The sequence below is a fragment of the Microtus pennsylvanicus genome, chromosome 1 (assembly GCF_037038515.1).
Source record: "Microtus pennsylvanicus isolate mMicPen1 chromosome 1, mMicPen1.hap1, whole genome shotgun sequence".
NCBI classification, from domain to species: domain Eukaryota; kingdom Metazoa; phylum Chordata; class Mammalia; order Rodentia; family Cricetidae; genus Microtus; species Microtus pennsylvanicus.
Genome location: NC_134579.1, coordinates 155,594,005 through 155,617,416, shown reverse-complemented (window position 1 = coordinate 155,617,416; position 23,412 = coordinate 155,594,005). Strand labels below are relative to the sequence as shown.

At 39.1% G+C, this 23,412-nt stretch overlaps 1 protein-coding gene across 2 annotated transcripts in view; it reads right to left on the bottom strand.

Annotated features, from left to right (window-relative positions):
- LOC142832876 (zinc finger protein 54-like) overlaps positions 1 to 23,412 on the bottom strand; it is a 47,187-nt gene that overhangs the window by 9,606 nt on the left and 14,169 nt on the right. Inside the window, exons 4-5 of one of the 2 annotated variants that reach the window (XR_012907291.1) lie at positions 14,041 to 18,078; positions 11,128 to 11,325 (exon numbers count right to left, since the gene is read on the bottom strand). Coding sequence is in view for 1 of the 2 variants with exons in the window: in XM_075943685.1 (XP_075799800.1) it covers positions 17,161 to 18,078 (918 nt within the window). In the remaining variant the exon portion in view is untranslated. Of the gene's footprint in view, positions 1 to 11,127; positions 11,326 to 14,040; positions 18,079 to 23,412 lie in introns of those variants that run through there. The other variant, XM_075943685.1, reaches the window with a different exon arrangement.

The window sequence follows — 23,412 nt, the reverse complement described above, 5'->3', positions numbered from 1 at the left end:
GTCACTGGTACAAACTCTCTTAGCTATACAGTAAACATTTTTTATGTGTTTTTGGATTTCTCTCAATTTTATTACTCTTTGGAAGTGTAGTAAAATATTCTTCAAATCTTCTGAAATTGTTATTTGTCTCTGTTAGTTCATGCATATTATTAGGGAAATTTTGGATTATATCACATATGGCAGACACAGATTTTTTTATATGTTCATAGTGGCCCAAACATCCTGATAAAATTAATTGCATAGAACAATTTTCTAATATGTTAATGTTAAAATTGACAGTATGTAGTGCTGCTACAATACTTGCTACTATAAAAAAAACCCTCTTTGTCTATAAATTCAGTCATGAATTCTGCTTTCCATACAAACCCCTTTACTATTTAATGATGTGGCATTGGACCTTGAACTTAAACATCCCAACTGATCCTGTTATAATAGAGTTATGTAAGTCCCATGAACACACAGGATTGATTGTTGTCCATTTGTTAGCATGATTTACAGGTACAGAATTTGAAACACAATTCCTCATCGTGAATTTTTTTCTGAGGCATGTACAATGTGATTCTATGTGACATAAACACAGAATCCATAGCAGATAGATAACCATGTACACTCCTTAAATGTATTCCTTGTTTCATGTATACCATTTGTAAGATGATTATTTCATCTTGTATTCACAGAGTTTGAACATTCATCATAGAATGTAACTGTATTGGAAATCATCTGTTTGAGTAGTCATCTTTGCTTATCTGCATTCCATCTCCTTATATTCAAAAAATTGCTTCCAGGTTGCATGTGGTCAAACCATACTTCTTTGTTTCAATGTCTGTTGAGATTCAGGGATGTAGCTGTGAACTTCCAACAGTGAGATTGGGAATGCGAGAACTCTGTTCAGAGAGCTTTGTACATTGATGCCATGTTGGAGAATTACAATAACCTAATCTTTGTGGGTGAGAATATTTCACTTGGAGAATTACTAACCCATGTTTTGTTTGTTCTGACTTCACAGGTTGTAAAATCTGTTAAGCTGTCCTGAACTTGTCCAGGAGACAAGTAGGAAAGAGCTTCTTCATGCTATCAAGTTTTCTTTCCATTTCCATTTAAGAGTTTTCATTCACCTTTCATTTTGATTCTAACATTCATCAATAATCTCAGTAGCATATAATATTTCCACTCAAATCTGTAAGCCACAAATCTGTTATTGCAATTGAATGGTTTTAACTGTGAGAAATTCAAGATATACATACTGAAAATACTAAACGTGCCGAAGAATTTGGCAAGAATTATCAATCAAGAAATCTTGCCTAAATTTCTCTGCTTTGTGTTTTCATGTACTGAGTGCAGTACTGTCTTAGACTTCTATATTCTTTCTAAAATTTCTAGCATGGATTTGGGGCTGCATCAAAGAAGATGTGGATTATTGTATGCAATGTAGGCTGAATGTGATAGCCCTGAAATGTGGAGAGAAGAGAGTATCCACAACAAGAATGGGCTAGTGAATAAGCAAGAGAACAGTGAAGGCTTGAAGTGAATGAGAAATCAAGAGATGAGAATGTTTTTGTGATATTCAATTACTCTTGAAAGGATTCCTGATCATTTAACATAGTATAGTGTCCTGACCCTAGGATTCATCCAGTGTGTTGTATAATGGTTAGAAGGTGTTGCGTCTTATTACATCTGAATTATGGTAATACTAGTCTAAAATGCAGTTGTGTATGATATGCTGAAATCAGATAGGGATAATTTTACAAAATTTTAAGTCTAACATGAGTCCCACGGAGTAGGATTATTCTGTAATTGCCTACCTTGTATGTATAACTTCATACTGCATCCTTCATTTCCTTGCCAGTGGAGAATGCACAGACACCCTTCTGGGAAATAATCTCAGTAGTCAAGATAAAAAGTGGGCTTAACCCTATGAGAAAATTTAGCAAACACAGCAGTGTGTGGAGCTCAGAGAGTGGAAAATAGATGTAAGCAAGAGCTGCCCGTGGTAGCCCTGCCTCAAATGATCTCGAGCCTCTGAAGTCTGGCATAATTCTGTCTTTGCATCCATTACCTTTGAAGAATCTAATGTGTTTTTATAGAGAGAAAAGTGCTTTCAAGTAAGACTTTAATCTTTAAAGAAGTTGGATCTTTTGAACAGTACACTTCATTGCCTATCACTTAGTAAGTATAAATACTGTGAAACTGGGATTGGTTCAAACTCTTCTTTCTCAATTTCTGAGCAGAAATATTTAAAGATAGTGACATGTATTCTAATTATAATTACCTAGTGAGTTCTATCACAAAGCTAATTCATGGCCATCAATTATGTTTTCATCTTTTTCCCAGTTAGAGATGTTTGATAAAGATGATGTATCTGTTTTAAAGCACTGACCTCAAGAGACTTTCATGCAGTTTTGTGAGAATCTATACAATTATGGTGAATGAAAAATGTCTTTTACTTGGAGCTCTAATCTAAATATTTCCATAATCATTTATCTTAAAAGATAACTTAGGGAGACAACATTTATCACATGTTAATTATTGGAAAAAATTAATTTTAATTGTACTCATTTTCAGAGAGCTATTTCAAATGTCTGAAGACAGACACTAAAAGGAAATCCCACAAGCTTGGAATTGAGTACAATAAAGGGTTATTTATTTAGGGGAGAATCACAGATCACAATCCTCTGCACAAATGGGGAACAGGAACGAAGGTAAGTGAGTGCACACTTTACATAACATTTATAGTATAAGATGCCATGCACAAGTGGGCTGGTGTCTTAAAGGCTACTGGCTGAAGGAGTTCCTACAGCACCTCCCCTTTTGTTTAAATAAGAGAGTTCTAAGCATAATACAAAACTATATAAAATAAGAACAAATATAAAGTATAAAAATTAGAATTACAACCAGCATAAACAAAATCAAGCAAGAAACATATGCTAAATGTTTAAGTTTTCTAGTAGAAATAACTTGGTCAAGTCATGAGAGGAAAATAGCTATGATTATTTAGTCTTCAACCACATTGAAGACCTGAGAAGGGAAATAATATTACTTAGGTAACGGGAAGAGTAATCAGGCAACTTCCAAAATGTACAAGAAATGAGAAAGACAACTGGATACCGGGGCAATCACACAAAGTTTTATTTGCAACGTTTGGAGCAACCAACTTTGGCTAAGGCCTAGACCAACTGACAGACCATTTTCAGAGGCAGGAGATTTTTCAAAACCATCTTACCCTGACTTGGCAAGATTTGACAGTCTTTTTTCTTGTATCCTGCTTGTTCTATCTGAACACCATGCATTTTCTCAGTGGTCAAGGTGCAGCTCTTTGTCAAAAGGATATTGAGCATTTCCTTAAGTGTCTTTCAGCCATTTTAGATTCTTCTGTTTAGAGTTCTCTGTTTATCTCTGTACTCCATTTTTTTATTGGATTGTTTGTTCTTTTGATGGCCAATTTTTTGAGTTCTTTGTATAATTTGGAGATCAGATCTCTGTCTGATGTGGGGTTAGTGAAAGTCTTTTCCTATTCTGTAGGCTGTCATTTTTTCTTGTTGACCGTGTCCTTTGCTTTACAGAAGCTTTTCAGTTTCAGGAGGTCTCATTTATTAATTTTTTTTCTCTCAGTGTTTGTGCTGCTGGGGTTCTATTTAGGAAGTGGTCTCCTGTGCCAATGTGTTCAAGTGTACTTACCACTTTCTCTTCTATAAAGTTCAGTGTGGTTGGCTTTACGTTGAGGTCTTTGATCCATTTGGACTTGAGTTTTTTGCATGGTGATAGATATGGGCCTATTTTTATTCTTCTACATGTTGATATCTAGTTATGCCAGCACCATTTGTTAAATGTGCCTTTTTTCCATTTGATATTTTTTGCTTATTTGTTAAAAATCAGCTGTTTGAAGGTGTGTGGATTAATATCTGGGTCTTCGATTCAATTCCATTGGTCTTCCTGTCTGTTTTTATGCCAATAACGGGCTGTTTTCAGTAGTGTAGCTCTGTAGTAAACTATTTTATAACCTAGATAATTTACAGAATTTCCTCTTTGTATTTTTTCAGGAGAAATTTATAATCCCCATTTTGGCAGAAATTTATTTCTTCAAACATTCTTTCTAAAGTATTTGTGTTTGAATCAAATAACAAAATATCATCTATGTAATGGTAAATTGCAGATTTAGGAAATTTTTTATGTATTATTTCCTATGGCACAGTGTGGGGCTGTTGAGCATTTCTTGTGGGAAGATGGTCCACTGGTAACTCTTAGTAGGTTGAGGATTATTATAAGTAAGCACTATGAAAGCAAATTTTTCTCTATCCTTTTCTTGTAAAGGTATAGTGAAGAAACAGTCTTTTAAATCAATAGTTATAAGTGGCCATCCTTTTGGTAATAGACAAGGCAGAGGAATTGTAGAGGGCCCATGAATTACCTTGTTGACAGCTCTTATATCTGTTACCATTCTCCATTTTCCAGATTTCTTTTTAACAACAAATACAGGAAAATTCCAAGGGCTGGGTGATTCTTCAATATGGTTAGCATCTAGCTGTTCCTGTAGCAGCTGTTCTAAAGCCTGCTGTTTGTCTTCTGTTAAAGGTCATTGTTTAACCCATATTGGTTTCTCAGTTAACAATTTTAAAGGTAGGACTGCTGGTAACTCTAAATGTTTGCTGATTTCTTTGGTTTCTTGTAAAGCCTGAATGGCTGGTGACATTTGTATGTAGTACTTTATAATATCCTTCCCAGAAACATAAGTTTCTATGACTTCAGGAATGTGGATATTCCATTGCTGCAGCAGGTCACATACCCATGAATTCACTGTGATATTAGCCACATATGCCCTCAACTTTCCCCTCTGTTCTTTTTGCCCTATGCATTCAACCATCTCATGCTTTGTTTCACTTGAAAAAGAATTCCAATTCCCAGGAATTGAACATCTGCCCTTTTTTCCTTTTCCTGATTCTTTTTTAATTAATTAATTATTTTTTTATTTTTCCATTCAAAAATTTACACTTCCTCCCCTCCTCCCATTCCCCTTTCACTCCACCACTCACTCTTCTCCCTCCACCTCCCTCCTTAAGAGAGGGCAGGGAACTCTTCCGTGTGGGAAGTCCAAGGTCCTCCCCCACTACATACAGGCCTAGGAAGCTTTGCATCCAAATAGACTAGGGTCCCAAAAAGCCAGTACACGCAATAGAAACAAGTCCCAGTGCCTTTATCAATGTCTTCTCAGTCAGCCCCCATTTTCAGCCACATTCAGAGAGTCCGGTTTTATAGCATGTTCATTCAGTCCCAGTCCAGCTGGATTTGGTGAGCTCCCCTCAGAACAGGCACACTGTCTCAGTGGGTGGACCAACTCCTCACGGTCCACACTTTCTTGCTCATCTCCCTCCTTCTGCTCTTCAACTGGACCTTGGGGGCTCAGTCTGTTGCTCTGATGAGGAACATCTGCCTTTTTGAAGAGGCCAGATTGGATGCCAAGATTCTGGAGTAATGATTCATCTGCAACTGTGTCTAGTAATCCCTCAACTACAATGTTATTTATATGCACTCTTAGCTTTGGTCTTTGATCATTTAAAGAAGTCTTCCAGAATATAAGTTTCCTATTTCTTATTGGAATTTTTGATTCATCCTCTATGTTTATTCCATCATCCAGAACTGTATGTTTTTTTGTTTTTTTTTTTCAGCAGACATTGCATTTTAAAGTTTTTCTGGTGAGACATGTCCTCCACAGTGAATGGAAATGACTGGACCAAATTTGACTTGGGGACCTGTGAGAGGTCTCCCAAGGAGTTTCCCAATGGTATTGGGTTGTCCTGTCTGTCTTTTGTTGATCTGGATTCATTGGTCCAATGTCGACCTTTGCCACACCTTCAACATAATCCAGAAGATTGATACTTTTTAATTTTGCCATTCCTAGAGGAGACATTATTTCTACAATCCCTTCAAACCTGTCCTGTCATGCCACATTGAAAACAAGGAGTGGCACTGTTAGGCGGTGTGACCTTGTTGAAATCCATGTGTTATTAGGGGTGTTCTTTGAGGTCCCAAATCCTAAAGCCCCAACCAACCATTGTGGTACTCTCTTCCTGCTGCCAGTTGATCCAGATATCGACTATGTTTACTTCCATGATGATAATGAACTAAACCTCTGAACTGTAAATAAGCCCCAGTTAGAAGTTCTCTTTTATAAGATCTGCTGTGGTCATGGTGACTCTCTTTTTTTTTTAAATTATAAACTGTTTGTCCTATTTGTTTAGGTTTATTGTTAACTAGCATTTAGAGCTTGAATTACCCCATAATTATTATTTATGTTTAGCCACGTGAGTTTGTACCTTTTATCAGTGAGCCATCTCATCTTGCTTGCTCCGCACTTGGTAGATGTCTGCAGACTGAGCCTTTTCTCCGAATTTTCCTAGCTTGGTTGCCTTACCTATACTTCCTGGCTGGATACTGGCAAATCAGCTTTTTATTAAATCTATATGAGTAACAAATCTTTACAGGGTGCAAGAGTATTATCCCACAGTGCTTTCCCTGTTTTTCTTTTCAAAGTAGAAACTGTAAATATAATTTTCTTTGCTCAGCTTCTTTCTAACCATTATCAATAACAACTTGTAACCAACACACTATGCAAAGAGAAACATTCATAATCCATTTGGGGGGGGAATGTGGAGGTAGTTTTCTAGGCTACTATTTTTTGAAGGGGTCACTGATAATCTTATATGGACCTAAAGAAAATTTAGGATTATGGTCAAATCCTGACTGGAGTATAATGTGAGCTTGGATTATCTCAGCCAGCAGTCTGGAAGCTGGTCTGGATGTAGAACTTGACGAAACTGCAACAGAATGTTAGATTATCGGAGTCATCTGTTCCTGTTTGAGATTTTTCAGGGTGTTTGTGGGGGGTCTTCCTTTATCAAACCTTATTTTTCTTAACCCAGAATGAATCCACAGCCTCTCTTTTACTGTGGAAGTAAAAGCAAAGCCACTTCTCCAAAGTAACATACCTTTTGACTTAAATCTTAAAATCAAGTGTGGGGTTTAATGTGTGATTTTAAGTTTTAGAAGTGTTTCTTTTACATATGAGGGTGCCCTTGTATTTGGGGCATAGATGTTCAGTATTAAGATTTTCTCTTGATGGATTTTTCTGTGACTAATAGGAAATGTCCTTCTTTCTCTCTTTTGATTGATTTTAGTTTGAGGTTTATCTTATTAGATATTAGGATAGCTACCTCAGCTTGTATTTTAGGTCCATTTGACTGGAAAAATGTTTCCCAACCCTTTACTCTGAGGTGATGTCAGTCTTTGAAGTTGAGGTGTTTCTTGTATGCAGCAGAAAGATGGATTCTCTTTTCGTATCCAGTCTGTTAGCATGTATCTTTTTATAGGTGATTTTAGTCCATTTATATTAAGGGATATTAATGACCAGTGATTACTAGTTCCTTTTATTTTAGTTTTCATTGTTGGTGATATTATTTTGTGCCTTTCCCCTTCTTTGGGATTTGCTGCTGTGAAATCATTTATTGTCTGTGTTTTTGTTGATGTAGTCAACTTCCTTGGGTTCAAATTTTCCTTCTAGTGCTTGGTTTAGTGGCTAGGTATTGGTTAAATCTGGTTCTGTCATGGAATATCTTGTTTTGTTCTTCTATGGTGATTGAAAATTTTGCTGGGTATAGTAGGCTGAGCTGGCATCCATGTTCTCTTAATGTCTGCATAATGCTTGTCTAGGACCTTCTGGATTTCATACTTTCCATTGAGAAATCAAGTGTAATTCTGATATGTCTGCCTTTATATGTTACTTTGTCTTTTCCCTTTGCAGCTCTTAATATTCTTTCTTTATTCTATATGTTTAGTCTTTTGGTCATTATGTGGCAAGGGGACTGTTTTTTGATCCAGTTTATTTAATGTTCTGTAAGCTTCTTGTATTTTCTTCATAGGCATATCTTCCTCTAGGTTGGTAATGTTTTCTTCTATAATTTTGTGAAATATATTTTCTATGCTTTTGAGTTGGACTTCTCCTTCTATATCTATTATTCTTAGGTTTGGTCTTCTTATAGTGTCCCCTATTTCATGGATATTTTGTGATAAGCTTTTGTTATATTTAATATTTTCTTTGACCAATGATTCTATTTTCTCTATTGTATCTTCAGGGCCTGAGATCCTCTCTTCCATCTCTTGTATTCTTCTGTGTATGCTTGCATTTGTGGTTCCTGATTTTTTTCTCATGATTTCTGTTTCTATAATTCCCTCACATTGTGTTTTCTTTATTGTCTCTATTTCAGCTTTCAAGTCTTGAATAGTTTCTTTCATACGTGTGATTGCTTTTTTTGGTTTTCTTTAAGGGATTTGATGTCTTCCAACTTTCTGGTTGTCCTTTTCTCCATTTCTTTGAGGGAATTTTTCATTTCCTCTTTAAGGTCCTCAAACATTCTCCTAAAGTTATTAGGCAATTTTCTTCTGATTCATCTATATTTGGTTGTTCAAATCTTAGTGTTGTAGAGCCACTAGATTTTACTGGTATTATGTAGCTCTTTGTGATGTTGCATGCGTTCTTACCTTGTCTATCCATCTTTTCCTCTGATTGGTGTAGTTGGGACTGTTTGTGACTCTGATGATCAGTCTTCCATGTGCCAGTAGATCCAAAGCTCAGATGGTTGCTCCTTGTGGTGCAGTCAGGGCCACAGTTCCAGGTACCCCACTGGTCACTCCATGTTCCTGGAGACCATTTGGTGCTCCTGGGGTTTGCTCTGCAATACCAGGGGTCATTTAGGCCTGCTCCCACAAAGGTTGCTTGCTTGGGGCTCTTTCTGCTGAGATTGCTGCCTTGGGCCTGCTCTGGTGGAAGTCACTAGTTTGAGCCTGCTCCAGCGGCTCAGGCCTGCCACCTCAGAGGCTACTAATTCATGCCTGGTCTGGCAGAGGTCTCTGGTTTGAGCCTGCACCCTCAGCGGTGGCTCCCTTGTATTTGCTGCTGGTTCTGCAGAGTTCGCTGACTTGAACCTGCTCCCTGGGTGTCATCCATTATACCACCTCCTGTGGCATTGGCTGCCTCAGGTCTGCTCCAGTGAAGGTCGCTGACTTAGACCTGTTTCTGTAGATGTCCCTGGCTTGGCCCTGCTCCAAGGGAGGTCCTCAGCTTGAGCATGGTCCTGCAGACATCTCTGGCTCTGGCTCAGTCCACTCACTTGGAGGCCCCAGACCCACGACTAAATCTGCGGAGGTCTCCGGCTCCAGCCCACTTATTCAGAGGTCCCAGACCCACATCTGGACCTGCAGAAATCCCTGTCTCTGGCCAACTCCCTCAGTGCCTGTACCGGCCCCTGTGGAGTTTGCCCCCAGGCCTGCTCCAGCCACAGATCGCAGGCTTAGACCTGTTTCCAAAGATGTACCTGGCCTGGGCTCTCTCCCCTGTAGGTCCCTGGCTTGGGCCCGGTTCGGCAGACCTCTCTGTCTCTGGTCTACTCCCTCAGAGGTTCCAGATTCGTGCCCAGATGCCCAAAGGTTTCTGATTCTGGCCTACTCCCTTGGAAGTCCCAGATTTGCACCCAGACCCGCAGAGGTCTCTGGCTCCAGCCTACTCCCTCAGCAGTTGCTCCCTTGTACCAGCTCCTGTGAAGTTCACTGCCTCAGGCCTGCTCCAGTGGAGGACACTGGCCTCCATTCAGTGTTCCTGACTGTAACACACTTGTTTCTCCTGGGCTGGTTCCACTCTCTTTCTGTTTATTTTTCTTTTCAAGACAGGATCTCTGCGTTCTAGCTGTCTTGGACCTAGCTCTTGTAGACCAGGCTGACCTTGAACTTACAGAGATCTTTGGGCCTCTATGTTCTAAGTGCTGGGATTAAACATATGCACCGCCACCACCTGGCTTGGTACCGCTCTTTTTTAGCAGCTTTCTTCTGAAGATATACCATTACTCTGGCATCTCTAACATCTTTGTTTCTCAAAGGCAATCAGTGATGGGGCAACTTTGTCAACCAATTATTTTTAAGAGGTGGGACCAAGTTAGGGGGTAGCTTTCTGGGACCCAGAGAAAAATGCTGTGAGGCCCAGGTGTGCTCTCTCTGTGGTTCCCTCACAGCATAGCTGAGCTTGGACTTCTTGTTCCTATTCTGTGAGTTTGCCCCTTATAAATAAAAATATAACTGTTTTGCCTTTTAGCTGGCCTGGTTATTTCTCAACCCGAGATAATTCAACAATCCAGGTTTCAACCTCACAGCTTCACAAAATGGCATCTATTCAGGGACACCCCTGACACATGCCTGATCTCAACAGCTTTCTTTAGGCCTGAAAACAAATTATGTAACCCATTTCTTCTATCTTTAACTCTAAAGTCAAAACCACATTGCTGTATTTGCCAACTTCTGCTGCTTTGTGGAGCTGGAACATGGCCCTTTGGTTCAATTATATCTTCACCAGCCTTCTGTTTTGGATTGTTATCTTTATTGCCAAAACTTCACTGTCCTTGAACTTGTTCCATAGACCAGGCTAGTCTTAAACTCAAGAGATCAACCAGCCTCTGTTTTCCCAGCTCTAAGCTTTTCTTTTCAAAAGTTGGAAACTTACCTGGGTTGAATCTTATCCTGAGGTCATCACTCCCTTTACTTAAGTTCTTATTCCGTTTACTTCGCTGAACACAGGATTTAGTTCCATTCCACTTACTAGTGCTTTCTCTTCAAGATTTACATTTTGTAATTTACCCTGCACAGTTTGCTCCTTTTCATTATAAATCTTCTTTAGTCACCACTAATAACCACACAACAAAGCCTGAACTATGGTGTTTTTAGATTTCCTATGACAATAAAATTAATCCAAAAAATTTAACTTTAGCTTCAGGCAGACTCTTTGGACAAGGGCAAAAGCAGCCACTATTTTCACAAAATATCATAAGACCAGTCTCTAGACAATACACTAACATCCTTATCCTCTGAAACCTCTTGATTCCCAGAGTTATTGAATCAAAATAAGCACCACTGTCTTCCATGCTCCTACTAGCATGGCACATTAAACAGTACTTAAAACATTCAACTGCTTTTCTAATCCTCAGTCCCAAAGTCCACATCACTCCAAACAAATACATAGTCAGGCCTGTTACAGCAATATTCCAGTCCCTTGTATGAAATTCTGCCTTAGTTGGGGTTTTTATTTCTGTGAAGAGAGAACATGACTACAGCAATTCTTTGGAAGAAAAACATGTAATTGGGGCGGCTTACTTAAAGCTTCAGAGGTTCAGTCTATTATCATGATGGAGATCATGGCAGCATGGAGGCAGACATAGTGCTGGAGAAGGTGAGAATCCTACATCTTGAAGGCAACACAGGAAGTCAGCTGTAATACTGGTCATTATTCTGAACCTTTGTAGTAATATGGAGCGGCGGCAGGGTTGCGTCCCCAAACACCCCAGCCGCCTGCCTGGCTCGGCTAGCTTATGCCCCGAAATAATTACACAGACACTGTATTCTTTTCATCACTTCTTGGCCCTTAGCTCTGGCCCTTACTGGCTAATTCTGATATCCCAATCAACCCATCTCTAATAATCTGTGAGCACCGGTCTTACCGGGAAGATTCTAGCCTAAGTCCATCCTGGGTCGGAGCTGGGGCATGGTGTGCGTCTTCCCTGGAGCAGGTAGCATGGCGTCTCTCTTGCGTCTGCTCCGGAGAGGAGAGCTGTGGAGTCTGACCTCACTTCCTCTTCCTCCCGACATTCTGTTCTGTTTACTCCACCCACCTAAGGGTGGGCCTATCCAATGGGCCTAGCAGTTTCTTTATTGCTTAGCCAATGAAATCAACAGATTGATATATGACACTCCCACATCACTTCCCCTTTTTCTGTTTAAACAAAAAAAAGGAAGGCTTTAACTTTAACATAGCAAAATTACATATAACAAAATTGACCGTAAATCTCTATCAATAAAGCAAATCTATACTAATGCCAATTATTCATGTCTATATCATATCCCCCTTTAAATGAAAAGAACATTTATAAACCATATTTGGGAACATGGGCGCAGTTTTTTCTCTCCAAACTGCTTCCTGCTGAATGGGGGCGTCGTTAATCAGATTATTTAGGGTGTAACCTGTGTGCCAGGTTTATCTCAGTTGGCAGTTGAGCAAAGCAATTTTCTGAAGATGTTCACAGCAAACCTTCAGGAGGACGTGGTCCATCATACCAAATCGAAATAGAAGAAATGAACAAGGTCTCATCCTCTGTGAAAACAAAAGAAGAATCTCTTTTCCAAAGTATCATATCCTTAGATCCAAATTCTGAAATCATACCCTCATGATATCCGTTCTGGTTCCACTTGGCAGCCCATATAATGAAATGTCTCTCTGTACTTAGCTCCTTCACAGTCAAAAATTTTAAAGAAAACACAATGTACATAATCCAGACTCTCTGTGAATTTTCCATCTTTACGTGGCTATTTTTATTTATATCTATAACTATCTGTACTCTGTCTCTTTAAAGACTTTACTTTTTTCTTTTTAAACCATTAACTTTATTCTCTATATTCTTTTTCTTCTCTCTCCCAAGCCTACGTATATTCATCCAACAGTGTGATTCATTTAGTGGTCTGAATCTGTCCTATTGTGAATCTGAAAATTTTTACTATCCAGGAGCACTTTTGATTTGCGCCTTTAAATCACTAGGCGCTTAAGAATCTAAGCTGTGACATTCCTAAGTTAACTTTTTGCTTTTTGAGCGTATATCTGAAAACCAGGCTGTCTTTGAACTCTCAGAGATCTGCCTGTCTCTGCCTTCCAGGCATTGGGATTAAAGGTGTTTGCTACTACACCTTGAACTCACAGAGATCTGTTCGTCTCTGCCTTCTAGGCACTAGGATTAAAGGCGTGTGCTACCACACCTTGAAGTCACAGAGGTCTATTTCCCTCTGCCTCCCAAGTGTTGGGATTAAAGGTGTGTACTAGGACACACAACAACTCTCTTCCTTTTTTTTTAAGAACTTCAACTTTTAGCTTGCATATATTTTTAACACACAGTAAACCATTTAGAAATTTTCTTTGTCTCTGAATCTCTCTTTACTGTATATCTCTCTGTTTTTTGACCACATGAGTCTTTAGTTTACCAAGCAATCTCACTCAGTAGGACTAAAGGCGTGGCTTTGACGGCTAGATGTAGCCCATTCCTTAGCTTTTCAGCCTCATGGCTGAGGTACTGGCTGTAGCCATGTTTATAGCATTTCAAGGTCCCTGCCAGCCAGCGAACTACAACAGACAACACTCAAGTCCTCTCTCTATAGCCAGCACTCCTGCCTCAAACAGTCAGAGTTTGCCCTGGCAGGATGGCCCAGAAAGCCGGCATTTTTAAACGGCAGCTTTTTTCCTGCTACGGCTGAAAACCGAAAAGCATGTGTTCATCTTTTCGTCAACACCATTTAAGTGTTTCGTGGCAGGACCTCTTAATGAGCTGCAGGCTTTGCAGCTAAAGCTGAGTCAGGAAGCCTCTCTTAGATGAGAGTGCTTGCTTGCCTCTAGCAAGCAGAGTAGACCCAAGAAATCGCTACTATCAATAAAACATGCTTTACTCTTTCCCAAGCTTTTTCAGGCTTTCTGTGGATTCAGTTGGCCACACGTCTGGGCGTCATCTGTAGTAATATGAGCGGCGGGGCTGCGTCCCCAAACACCCCAGCCGCCTGCCCGGCTCGGCTTATGCCCCGAAATAATTACACAGACACTGTATTCATTTAAACACTGCTTTGGCCCTTAGCTCTAGCCCTTACTGGCTAATTCTCACATATTAATTTAGCCCATTTCTAATCATCTGTGTAGCGCCCCTAGGTGCGCTTACCGGGAAGATTCTAGCCTAAGTCCATCCTGGGTTGGAGCTTCATAGCGTGTGTCTTCCCTGGAGCGGGCAGCATGGCGTCTCTCTGAAGTGTCTGCTCTGGAGAGGAGAGCTGTGGAGTCTGACCTCACTTCCTCTTCCTCCCAGCGTTCTGTTCTGTTTACTCCACCCACCTAAGGGTGGGCCTATCCAATGGGCCTAGCAGTTTCTTTATTGCTTAGCCAATGAAATCAACAGATTGATATATGACACTCCCACATCAAACCTTGGAAACCTCAAAGCCTGCCCCCACAGTGATACACTTCCTCAAAAATGGACATACACACCCCAACAAGCCCACATCTCACAATAGTGGCACTCCTATGAGATTACAGGGGTCAATTACATTCCAATTACTACAGGGAAAAAACCAACAACAAATCCAAAGTGACACTAAAACAAACAAAAAAGTCATATAATTATCAGGAAAGGCAGATTAAGACTCTTTTAATCCTCCATGCTGCCCTAGGTACAATGTTCATCATAAAGAATAGAAATGATAACTAATATTGACATCAATATGGGGAAAGAAGGTCATACACTGCTGTGGGAGTGGGAAGTAGAGAATCAACTTTGATAATCAGTGTATATGTTCTCAAATAAATACATAAATGAAAGAAAAAAAAACACAAGTGTGACAGCTGCCTCCTCCTGGGAGTGCAATGGCTAATGAACCTGGAAACCTAAGGATCACTGCACAGCTTGTAGACAATTCAAGAGAGGTTAGAAGTCTTTCAAGCCACTCACTACATCCTCCAGGAAGCTTGTCTTGTCTAGTCCAGACAGCTTGACTGGTGGCTGCCTGATGGCTGGTCTGAGCATCTTCTATGCAGCTCAGCTTGTCTGACAGTGACAAGTCCTTACTGGTTATATATGCCTGAGGCAAGGTACTTGAGCAGATTGCCAGTTTCTGTGACTTTCTAAAGCTATTTTGTTTATTTCTAAGCTTTTGGAACTTCTCGGATGGAATGAACACCTCCCATTATAGCATTCTGTTCCTTTACCTCTCTTTTAACACTCTATATTTTAAGAAGATTCCACCTAGATGGAACGATTTAATCTCAGAGAAAACTCAGACACAACAGTTATCCTGGGCATGAATTCCAAAGACTTTACATCCTTTCCAATGAGCAACTGCCCATCATATCCAATACTGTTTTATTCAGTGTACCTAGGAAGTGATATCAACCTAGATTACCATGAACTGAAATATTAGGAAATGAAAATGTGATGCATATCGATATAACCTGGTATATCACTCAGGCATAAATAAAAATGTAAGTGTAAAATCAAGATGGAAATGTAGGCAACTGGAAATTACCATGAGTACAATTACCTAAGTCCCCAAATTCAACCATCATGTTTTCTCTTATATGTGGGTCTCAGTTTCAAACATTTTGCATTGTGTGTTTAAGTAAGAACAGGAGCTAGAGATGGACCATTAGTGAAGAGATGCAGGAAGAGAGAGAAGAGTAGAATATAGGTAATATGAAATTAGAGATTGGGAATCCTGGGGGATGAATATTTCAAATATGTACTGCAGTGGTGGGAAGAGATGGGGCTGCTGAAAGTCAACAAAATGAAATGACTATGAAGAAGCTATATGGGAACCTATCATTTTGCAACCCACGTTACAGAAAAAAAAAAACAGTACGAGGCAACAGTAGAACACACATGCTATAAAAGAATGGGACACCGAATTAAAACCAACACAATAGAGAGGAATTCGTGTCATGGTAAAAAACATGGCAGTTAGTCACCTTCTTGCTATTTGTATGGTTTGACTCTAGTATGAAGATTCTGAGAGTGAATAAAAGATAAGAATTTATCAGAGCATTTTCTTTCATGATGAATTTTCTTTTATCTCTGCAGTTTCAGCAAGATGTAAAGAATTTGTAAAAATCAATGCATTTGAGGAGTGTAATTTCCAATGAACAGCAAGACATGAGGATTATACATGAGATACCTTTATATGGTTTCTCAGAATTATGAATTTTGTCATGTACAGAACAATTAAATGTTTTTGTCATATACTTTGTTACTTTATATGACTTATTATTTTTTGTTTTAAGACAGGGTTTATGTAGTCTTGGCTGTTCTGGAACTCAATATATATGTGGTGATAATGTCCTCCAACTAACAGAGATCTTGCTTATGTTTCCTAAGTGCTGGGATTAAAAGGGTATACCACATTGCCTGGCAATATTGTGAATTTTTGGATGTTGAACAAGATACAAGTTTTTATTACATTTTTTACTTGGTGCTGAAGAAATGGCTTATTGGGTAAGAGTATTGATTTTCTTAAAGACCGGTGTTCAGTTCCCTAATTCCAGCTTCAGGACATCTGATGACCCCTCTGCTTGCATCAGGCATATATTTAGTTCACAGACATACTTGCAGCAAAGCAAGCATACACACAAAAATAAAAACTTTCCTCACAGTTTCATTTGCATAATTTTAATTTAACATAAACTCTAAGGTATTTTTTAAAATTTAAACCTTCATTAAAGGCTTCCAAATGTTTCTTATCTTTATGTCTCTATTTGGTATAATATTGTGATTTGTAAGCAGAGTACCAGAAAATGCTATGTCTTATTATTTACAACAGTATGTTTCTCTCCAGCATGAATTTTTTGATGTCTTTTAAGATTCGACATCTGAATAAAAGAAAAGTCACAGTCTTTGCACTTGTGTGGTTTCTCTCCAGTATGAATTTTCATATGTGCTTTAACATATGAGCGCCTAGTAAAAGATTTGCCACACTCTTTACAACTGTAAGGTCTCTCTCCAGTATGAACTCTGTGATGTGTTCTAAGATGTGAGTCCTGGGTAAAGGATTTGTTACATTTCAAACACTTGTAAGGTTTCTCTCCAGTATGAATTTTCTGATGTGCTTGAAGAGTTGAGCACTTAGTAAAAGATTTTCCACAGTCCTTACATATGTAAGGTCTCTCTCCAGTGTGAACTCTCTGATGTATTCTAAGATTTGAACGCTGGATGAAGGATTTGTCACATTCTCCACATTTGTAGGGTTTCTCTCCAGTATGAATTTTTTGATGCTCTCTAAGGGTTGAGAACTCAGTAAAAGATCTGTCACATTCCTTACATCTGTAAGGTTTCTCTCCAGTATGAACACTCTGATGTCTTGTAAGATGTGAGTACTTGATAAAGGATTTGTCACATTCCCTACATTTGTAAGGTTTCTCTCCTGTATGAATTTTCTGATGTGTTCTAAGAGTTGAATTCACAGTAAAGGATTTGTTACATACTTCACATTTGTAAGGCTTCTCACCAGTATGAGTTCTGTAATGTCTTTTAAGATGTGATAATTCAAGGAAGGACTTACCACATTCTTTGCATTCATTAAATTTCTCTAGAGAATGAGTTTTCTCATGTCTTCTAAATGATGAATAGTGGGTAAAGGATCTGTCACAGTCATTGCATTTGTAAGGCTTCTCTCCAGTGTGGAGTCTGTAATGGTTTTTAAGATGTGAAAGCTGATGAAAGACCTTGTCACATTCTTGACAAGTATAATGTTGATCAGCAGCATGGATTTTCTGATGTCTCCTGAAACTGGAACAGTGGGCAAAGGATTTGTCACATTCCTTACATTTGTAAGGCTTCTCTCCTGTATGCATTTTCTGATGGCTTTTAAGTGCTGACAACTGAGGAAATGACTTTCCACATTCTTTGCATTTATAAGGTTTCTCCCCAGTATGAAGTCTTTGATGTGTTTTGAGATTTGCACACTGGTTGAATGATTTGCCACAAAAGTGGCACTTATAGGGTTTTTTCCCAGTATGAATTCTCTGATGTACAGTGAGGCTTGAGGCAGTACTGAAGCATTTCCCACATTTCTCACACTGGTGTGGTGTATCTCCAATGAAGATTGGTTGTTGCAAAAGACTGTAGGCAGAGCTGAAATAATCATCATATTCTTCCTGCCTGTTGTCTTTCTTTGCAGTGTGGAGACTCTGATCTTGAGTAATGTCGGAACTCAAATTTAAAGATTTCTCACAGTCTTTAGATTTGCAAGGTTCTTCTCCAGTGTGCATGCTTTCATGTCTGTCTAGGTTTGATGAGTCAACAGAGGCATCCCTGTGATTACTGCAGGTGCCATTTTTAGAGCTTTCTGCAGGTTCACTTGTTCTAGAAACTGCACCTTTGGAGGGGTCATGGAGCATTTTGTCAGGCTGATTACACTGAGAAAACTCTTTTTTACTATTCATATGTTGATGGGCAGGATCACATTTGCAATAGTTCTCTGAAAATGAGCACAAGTCATATTAACAGGGCTTGTTCCAAGATTAAACATTTGATAAATGCCTCCCTAAGCTCCCTTTTAAGATAAACGAACGTGGGACTATTTAGACTAGAACTCCCAAAATTTGATATCTTTCATTTGTTGTAATTGTATGGATTCTCAGAAAAAAACACATGACAGCCTTCAAAGGTCAGTGATTTATAGCAGATAGCCCATCTTTGTTGAAAATATCTAACTTGGAAAACCATGGAAAAAATAATGAGGGTCTGCCCATAATTAGCTTTGGGATACAGCTCACTGACTGATTTTATTTAGAAGACATGTCTATATTTTAAGCTAGTTTTTTTTTTTTGTGAAATTGATGAAGAAGAGTGTAATTCAATTCCAGGTTCATGGTATTTGTACTTACTAAGCAGATGGTTCAATTCCATTTAAGATTAAAGAACTACTAAAAGCATCAGGAGGTTTATTTTATTTTTTTCTAAAACAAGGCATTAGATTCTTCAAATGTGATGGATAGAAAGCAAGTACTCTGCCGGATAGCAGAGGCTCTAGACTGTTTGAGGTGGGGCTGCCATGGTCTATCCTTCACTGCTTGATTTCCACACACTGCAGTGCTTCTTAACTTTACTCATAGGGTTACTCTCAAGTCCACTCCGCACATTGACTCCTGAGTTTATTTCCTAGAAGTCTGTCTGTGTGTTCTCCACTGGAAAGAAAATGAAGGATGTAATATGAAGACATGCATACAAGGAAGGTAATTAGAAAATAATTCTATTTCTTGGACTCACATTAAGCTTATAATTCTAGCCTGATATCGTCATATTCAAATAAAATTGCATTTTGCACTAGTATTAAGTCACCACAATTCAGGTGCAATAGACACAATGTCTTCTAATAGTTACAAAAGGCAGGATGCATCCTGGGATCAGAACACTATATTAAGTTAAATGATCAGGAATTCATGGAAGTGTGGTATGGGAAGACTGTCTGTATATGTGTTGCTTTTATTGGTTAATGAATAAAGAAGCTGGCTTGGACTGTGACAGGGTAGACTAGAGGTAGGCAGCGAAAACTAAACTGAATGCTGGGAGAAAGAAGGCAGATTCAGGAGAAGCCATATACCCCACCAAAAACAGACACTGGGGATGGAACTTTACCCAGTAAGCCACAGTCATGTGACAATACACAGATTAACAGAAATGAATTAAATTAAGATAAAAGAGTTAGCCAGAAATACTCTTAAGTCAAGTGTACACTTGGCCAAGCAGTGATTTAAATAATACAGTTTCTGTGTGATTATTTGGGGTCTACGTAGCTGGGAACAAATGAGCAACCTTTATCAACACAAGTGGAATTATATACTGCAAAAACATTCATAGCTCTTACTTTCTTGTTCACTGGAAGCCATCACTATTGTCCTGGTTATTCTAGCTCACCCTAGTTGTGGCTGCTCTCTCCTTTCCACATTCCAAAGCAATCTCATTTTCTTCAGACAGGTGTCCAGGCCTACCCTGTATATAATAATCTATGTGTTCTGTGAGGTAACCCATGACCCATGATCCATGCTAGTGAAAGACCCCAGCTTAGCTGCTGAAATGACATTTTGCAAAGCCTTCACACAAACAAATGTAAGTTCAAGGTAAAGTCAGTACTCCTAGGCAGTCAAACAGGATATCTGTGGTCAGACACCAGGTCTAGGAGGGGAACGAACAGTTCTGGGAAAAACTACATGTACCCTAGATAGGGCCAAGTCTGCTATTATTATCAGACCTTCATGTCTCTGGGGAACTTGTCCCCTAAATGAACCCATCGCCTCATTCAAACTGACCAATGAGATCCCTGTAACCATGCACTGCTTCTGTATGCCTGCTTTTGCCACCCTTTTCCTATAAAAAAAAACCCTTCTCCCAGCCTGCAGGTGCGCAAGTCCTCTGAAAGGACTTTGCCGCCCACAGGTACCTGTGCCCACCCAATAAACCTCTTGCTAATTGCAGCCAGTGGTCTCGACTGTTCCTTGGGTTAGGGGTCTCCTCCTGAGGGAAGGACCTCTCTGAGGCTCTTTCACTAGAATTTTAAAAAATACAGACATCTAACACAGTACTCTGCCCACTACATGAAGAGAATACAATATAGAAGAATATAGAAATGATTTCACAAGTTATTTCCTATCAGAATTTTTAGCATAGTTAGGGAGCATTATCACTTTGCATAACTCTAGTTTTTCCCACAATTCAAACAATGTAAAATACAACAATGGATGTTAGGATCCAGGCTTTATGTTGGCCTGCTCTGTCAGCTGGCAGGATGTATCCACTGACATTCAGGCAAATACTTAGTGAGCCCAGGAGTCCTATAGCCATACCTCATACAGCATGCATTAAATGGCTGTGTAAGACTCTGTACACATGCACAAAGGGACCTTTTTACGCAAGCTCTGTCTTCCCCCTACCCTTTCTTCTCCATCATTTCTCTTTCATGGACAATTGTCATGAATCCCCTTTTTACTCCTCTTTCTACCTATTGGATAGGTAGATTAACATAGTAAAAATGGCAGCCTTACCAAAAGCAATCTACAGATTTAATACAATCCCCATCAAAATACCAACGCAATTCTTCATAGACCTCAAAAGAACAATACTCAAAACAACTCTGAGATTCCATTTTATACCTGTCAGAATGTCAAAGATAAAAAACACCCATGACAGCTTATGCTTGAGAGGATGTGGGGTAAAGAGAACACTTCTGCACTGCTGGTGGGAGTGCAAACTGGTACAGCCCCTTTGGAAATCAGTATGGTAATTTCTCAGAAACAACCTACCTCAAGACCCAGCAATACCACTTTTGGGTATATACCCAAAGGATGCTCAATCATACCACAAAGACATGTGCTCAACTGTGTTCAAAGCAGCATTATTTGTTGTAGCAAGAACCTGGAAACAACCTAAGTACCCCTTGACCAAAGAACAAATAAAGAAGATGTGGTACTTTTACACAATGGAGTACTACACAGAGGAAAAAAATAATGACATCTTGAAATTGGTGGGCAAAATGATTGACCTATAAAACATCATGTTGAGTGAGGTAACCCAGAACCAGAAAGACAAATATAATATGTACTCACTCATAAGTGGATTTTAGAAATAAAGCAAAGAAAAACAAGTCTAAATTCACAATCCCAGAGAACTTAGACAAAAAAGAAGATTCTAAGAGAGACCTACATGGATCTCATTGACATGGGAAGTAGGAAAAGATAAGATCTCCTGAGTAAATCAGGAGGTTTGGGAACGTGGGAGAAAGTAGAAGGGGAGGAGAAGAAAGGGGAGTGGAAAGAAAATATATAGCTCAATAAAAACAATAAAAAAGGAGAAAATAACAATACTCAACTTTATATGAAAAAACAAAAAACCCAGGATAGTCAAAACGATCCTGTACAATAAAGGAATTTCAGGAGGTATCACCATCCCTGACATGAAGCTCTATTATAGAGTTGAAGTAATGAAAACAGCTTTGTACTGGCATAAAACCAGACAGGTTGACCAATGGAATCAAATTGAAGATCCAGATGTTAATGCATATATCTATGAAAATCCACATATCTATGAACACCTGATTTTTGACAAAGAAACTAAAAATATACAATGGAAAAAAGAAAGCATCTTCAACAAATGGTGCTAGCATGAATGTCAGCATGTAGAAGAATGAAAATTGATCCACATCTATTCCCATGCACAAAACTCATGTCCAAATGGATTAAAGACCTCAATATAAATCCAACCACACTGAACCTGATAGAAGTGAAAGTGGGAAGTAGCCTTCAATGCATGAGCACAGGAGATTACTTCCTAAATATAACACCAGTAGCACAGACACTGAGAGCAAAAATAAATAAATCGGAACTCCTAGAACTGAGAAGCTTCTATAAAGCAAAGGACAGAGTAAATAAGACAAAAAGGCAGCCTACTGAATGAGAAAAGATCTTCACCAACCCCACATAAGGACTGATTTCCAAAATATATAAAGAACTAAAGGGAAAAAAACCCCTCAAGAAATTAGACATCAAATACCAAATAATCCAATTTAAAAAATGGGGTACAGATATAAACAGAATTCTCAACAGAAGAATTTCAAATGGCCACAAGACATTTGAGAAAATGTTCAACATCCTTGGCAATCAGGGAAATGCAAATCAAAACAATTCTGAGATACCATCTTACACCAGTCAGAATAACTAAGATCAAAAACATGCTAGACAGAATGTGGAGTAAGGGGAACACTCCTCCATTGCTGGTGGAAATGCAAACTTAGTACAACCACTTTGGAAATCAGTATGGCGGTTCTCAGAAAATCAGGAATCAAACTACCTCAAGACCTAGCAATATCACTCTTGGGCATAAATACAAAGGATGCTCAATCATACTCCAAGGGCTTTTGTTCCTTTTTAAGCCAGCTCCATCTGCTCCCACCCCCTCTTCTGTAGCACTTCTCTTTCCTGGTCAACTGTCACAAATCACACTTTTATCTCTCTATCAATAAATTCCCATGTGGGTTTGTTGTATTCCATGACTCATTCCCCAGCCACAGCTACACAACTACATTTGGTGTTGTGACTTGCTAGGCTTTTTTCATGGTCCCTCTCACCTACCACTCTGACATCCAAAGGGGCTTACTAGTTTGCATTCCCATCAGCAATGCAGGAGTGTTCCCTTTACCCCACAACCTCTCTAGCCTAAGTTATCAGTGTTTTTGATCTTGGCCATTCTTACAGGTGTAAGATGGAATTTCAGAGTTGTTTTGATTTGCATTTCTCTGATGACTATGGATGTCGAGCATTTCCTTAAGTGTCTTTCTCAAACAGCCTGGTATTGGTATAAAAAACGACAGAAGGACCAACGGGGCCGAATCGAAGACCTGGATATTAATCCACACATCTTAGAAAAGCCGATTTTTGACAAAGAAGCAAAAAATATCAAATGGAAAAAAGAAAGCACATTTAACAAATGGTGCTGGCATAACTGATATCAACATGTAGGAGAATGAAAATAGATCCATATCTATCACCATGCACAAAACTCAAGTCCAAATGGATCAAAGACCCCAACATAAAGCCAGCCACACTGAACCTGATAGAAGAGAAAGTGGGAAGTACACTTGAACGCATTGTCACGGAGACCACTTCCTAAATATAACCCTAGTAGTACAGACATTGAGAGAAACAATTAATAAATGGGACCTCCTGAAACTGAAATGCTTCTATAAATCAGCCTCTTCTTCTCCAGCAATGGACCACTCCAATTGCCCAACTCTTGCACCCATTTTCACTCCTCCTGTCAC